Source organism: Formica exsecta, unplaced genomic scaffold (assembly GCF_003651465.1).
Source record: "Formica exsecta isolate Colony F162 unplaced genomic scaffold, ASM365146v1 scaffold116, whole genome shotgun sequence".
Lineage (NCBI taxonomy): Eukaryota > Metazoa > Arthropoda > Insecta > Hymenoptera > Formicidae > Formica > Formica exsecta.
Window position 1 is genome coordinate 1,470,771 of NW_021848499.1, and position 3,918 is coordinate 1,474,688.

Below are 3,918 nucleotides of genomic sequence, written 5' to 3' on the forward strand. Positions count from 1 at the left end.
ATGTATATATATAATTTTCTGATATAAATAATAAATAACGATTATACATTATCTGTGCAATTCATATATAAATATATGTATATAAGGCATATATATTATATATATCTGTTTAAGACCACACTTTCTCTTATAAAACAATAAAACATGCTTATATAAAAATATAATCTTAAAAAATATATCAACTTCTCATTGCTATATATGTCTGCATAATTATCAATTGTGGATTATTTCACGTGGAAGGCTTCGTAAAGACATATATTTAATTATATTTGTGATATATATGTTCGATTTCTAATTTGTCTCCTATCTAAAAGATATGCAATCTTTAAAATCTTTAAAAGCAGTTTTGGAACGAACTTAATTCTATTTAATTAATTTCTATCAATTATACAAGATTCATTTATATATATAATATCGAGAGATAATCGCTCGCATTTCTATATCTTATATAGCTGCCAGTATGATTAAAAATCTACTGGTTCAAAAGGCAAACGAGTACATCGCGCATCATATTTCAATGAACGAGATTTACAATCGTATAGAGATTACGTTTTCAAGCAACCAGAGAGCATAAGATCGTTACACTATGTGCGTATATTTGTAGGCTAAAGTTTCTTTCTGCGTCGTTGAAGCGCGTTTAATCATCCAATCCAAGTCCCTTCGAAATTTCGTCCGCCGTTAATTTGTGCCCGCCCGAAGACGGTGGAGTTTCCGGACGCGGAGCTGATTTTGTTAGGGGTGCTGGTGGAGGAGGCTCGTAATTCGGAGGGGGTCCGGAACGATGTTCGTCATAAGATTTCTATACAAAAGAGAAAGAATTTACGAAACATCATTTATAAGCGTTATTAAAAACTTTTACTCCGTATTTTTTAATGATATACGTCGCTAAAGTCAAAAATATAGCGTGTAGTTACATCTTTTCCACGTTTGCTTAGACCGTCCAAAGCCGAACTAAACAAGGCAGATCCTATTCCCGATAAGAGATCCGATCCGCCAGAACTCTGACCACCATATCCACCGCCGGACGCCGGATAGCCACCTGACGGTGGATAGCCGCCGTAGCCTCCCGATGGTTGATATGCTGGTTGCTGATGACTTCCACCACCGCCGAGAACGCCACCAAGTATAGATCCTAACGTTCCGCTCAGATTATCACCGGCGGCCGGCTGATTTGAAGAATAGGCAGGTTGTTGAGATCCTCCACCACCTAGTATCATCAATAAAAAAAGCCAAAGGCATCATAAATTGCTCTCATCTTAGGTATAGTATCAGGTATTCCTGATACTATAGCTTAGACAGATAATCATCTATCCATTTATCTAGTCTGAGAAACACTCCCATCCTTGGCAATAATTCCAACGCGATGATGTCACTCAGCCAGTCACGGCAGCATTTATTTACGGATTTTCTAACTTATAGAATCACGATATATATCCATTTACAGAATTACCAAAGATACTATTCGTTTAAAATTAATTTGTTTTTCCTTCCGAATCGCAAATATTCCATATATGTGGAAATTGATACATGTCAAAACATCTAAAGATACATATCCTCGATTATATCCCATGTGTTTTTTTGAAAAATTCAAATTATATAAATATATATTATACCCAAGGCTCCAAAAATAGAGCCTAATACACCGCCGCCGCCCGATTGCTGCTGGGCAGGATAGCCTTGCTGTGCGTGTGTGTTGCTTTGCAAGGCGCTGCTCGCCAGACTACTAGCTAAAGCCATTCCGAGAGACCCAGCTAAATTTCCAAAACCACCTTCACTTTCCGTCTTCGACTTGGAAGCGTCCGATTTTTCGTGATCCTTCTCTTCACCTTCTTCCTTTTTCTTCTACAAATAGTCGTGCATGTTTAAGCTTTAGTGGCCTCTAACATTGTAAATATAGCAATAAATTTGAATATATCTTTACATTTATCGCGTGCATGGCTGCCGCTACTCCTCCGGCCGCCACTAAACCGCCTATCGCTAATCCAACTTTGTCTAAACAATCTCCAAAGACACCTTCTTCTTCTGGTTTCTCAGGTTGATACCCATAACCTCTGGATGGATTGTAACCATCAGGACCACCATAGGCATCGGGAGAGGGACCATAACCAGCCGGCGGGGGAGGTCCATAACCAGTTGGAGGAGGAGGTCCATATCCACCATGCAGTTGAATCGTTGGATACAATCCACCAGGTGCTAGTTTAAGGAGAAGAAGAATTGATTTATGAAGTTACAATATTAATATATTATAATTTCATTTAGAAATATATATGGCTTTTTACGTGGTGGTCCAAAATCAGCAGTTGGTACACCCTCTGGTGCTGTAGCAGGGGACTTTGGTGGATCAACTGACACTTGTTCATAATTGATGGAGTGTATCTCAACATCACCGTCGATAACCAGATGGGTAACTTTTATGAATGGTAATCGATGAGCAAACTCTGCGAAGTGACTGCCATTTATGGCAATCTTGTAGCAGTGATAATCGCATAGAATCATCATTTCAAATTTCTGACCAGGATGAATCCACAATGGACCAGAGTTCTCCTCCATGCCCCAGATCATCGATTCTATGCTATTTCTGGTAACGAAACCTTCAGCGAAACGCGGGGACACGTGAATGGCTATGTCGTCCCTCGGATTTAATGTTGGTCCTAGTTGATAATTGATGGCGAATCGCACAGCCTGAGATGGCACTTCGCCTCGTATTGTCACCATAGTACCTGCTCTTAAACCTCCTTCCACTTTTCCCACATATGGGATTTCCTGTTGCAAAATTGCCAAATTTCAAAATACGAATAAACAATTTTCTAAAAATAGCAATAACAGAGGCTCAAAATTTGACTATGTATAATTCTGAATATTAATTGTAAATAACAATTAGAGCAAAATTCCCATAACGGTATCTTTCACATAAATAAAATAAGCCATAATAATATATATTCTAATTTTAATTAACAAGTATCATGAATATATAATTTCTAATGACAATCATATAATGTATATTTTTTCAAATGACAATTTATAATTTATGACCTAAATATATAGTTTCTAATGACAATCTTATAATTTATAATTTATAATGGCTCACATATTATCATGTATAATTTATAAATACAATGATCACGATTAGTTGTGCTAAGAATGCGCATTTGTTTTAAGTATCGGCAATGCGGGTACTTTGCGGATCAATGGAAATCTCGTTAAAGAGAGATGACAAACCACAAAGTGACGCAAACAAAGACTTACCGGATTCAGCACCGGGAAGCTTGCCATTTTAGTGATTGTTTCGACGATCTAAACCGACTCCTAAGCATGAAAGACGTCAAACCTCGAATATTTTAATCAACTCTGATGACTCCGATTGCGTGTAATGAGACCGATGCGCAACGCGAATACAACCGGTAGCTTTCCGAAGCGCCACGAAGCGCTTCCGGCGCTTCTATTTACAGTGCTGACGTTTCTCATCGAGCAAGGTATGCCGCGACCATAGGCATAGTATATCTAGACCGAGCGTTTGCCTTTATTTAATGAGTGGGGGTAAAGATGCACGTAGAAAAGGACATACTGTGTTTCGTGCCCCTTGCGTTCTCTCTCGCTCGCACGTAGCATAGCGTACTCTTTCGCTATGCTACATGCGAGTGAGAGAGAACGCAAGGAGCACGGAACAGAGTATGTACCTTGGCCCCCACTCCTCAACACTCGATCTAGATATACTATGTCTATGGTCTGGACCAATGAGCATGCTATGTAAATCAATATGGCGATTTTATTTTGATGCTCATTGGTCCAGACGATCTTATGCTATGCATATGCAGCTATGCCAATTTGTGTGTGTAAAGCCTATAGCCTATCATAAAATGACCATTAGATAATTAGACATCCTAAGTTAGGTCTCATAAGACCCAAAATATATCACAT

General features: G+C 38.6%; 1 protein-coding gene across 1 annotated transcript; it reads right to left on the reverse strand.

Annotated features, from left to right (window-relative positions):
• Positions 1–390: 390 nt before the first annotated feature.
• LOC115239248 (spidroin-2-like) lies at positions 391–3,456 on the reverse strand. Its single transcript, XM_029813676.1, has 6 exons — positions 3,247–3,456; positions 2,280–2,763; positions 1,922–2,193; positions 1,614–1,842; positions 915–1,207; positions 391–799 (listed from the first exon to the last, which is right to left on the reverse strand). The coding sequence occupies exons 1-6, from the start codon at positions 3,271–3,273 to the stop codon at positions 638–640; spliced, it is 1,467 nt and encodes a 488-aa protein (XP_029669536.1). The 5' UTR covers positions 3,274–3,456; the 3' UTR covers positions 391–637.
• Between the last annotated feature and the right edge of the window lie 462 nt (positions 3,457–3,918).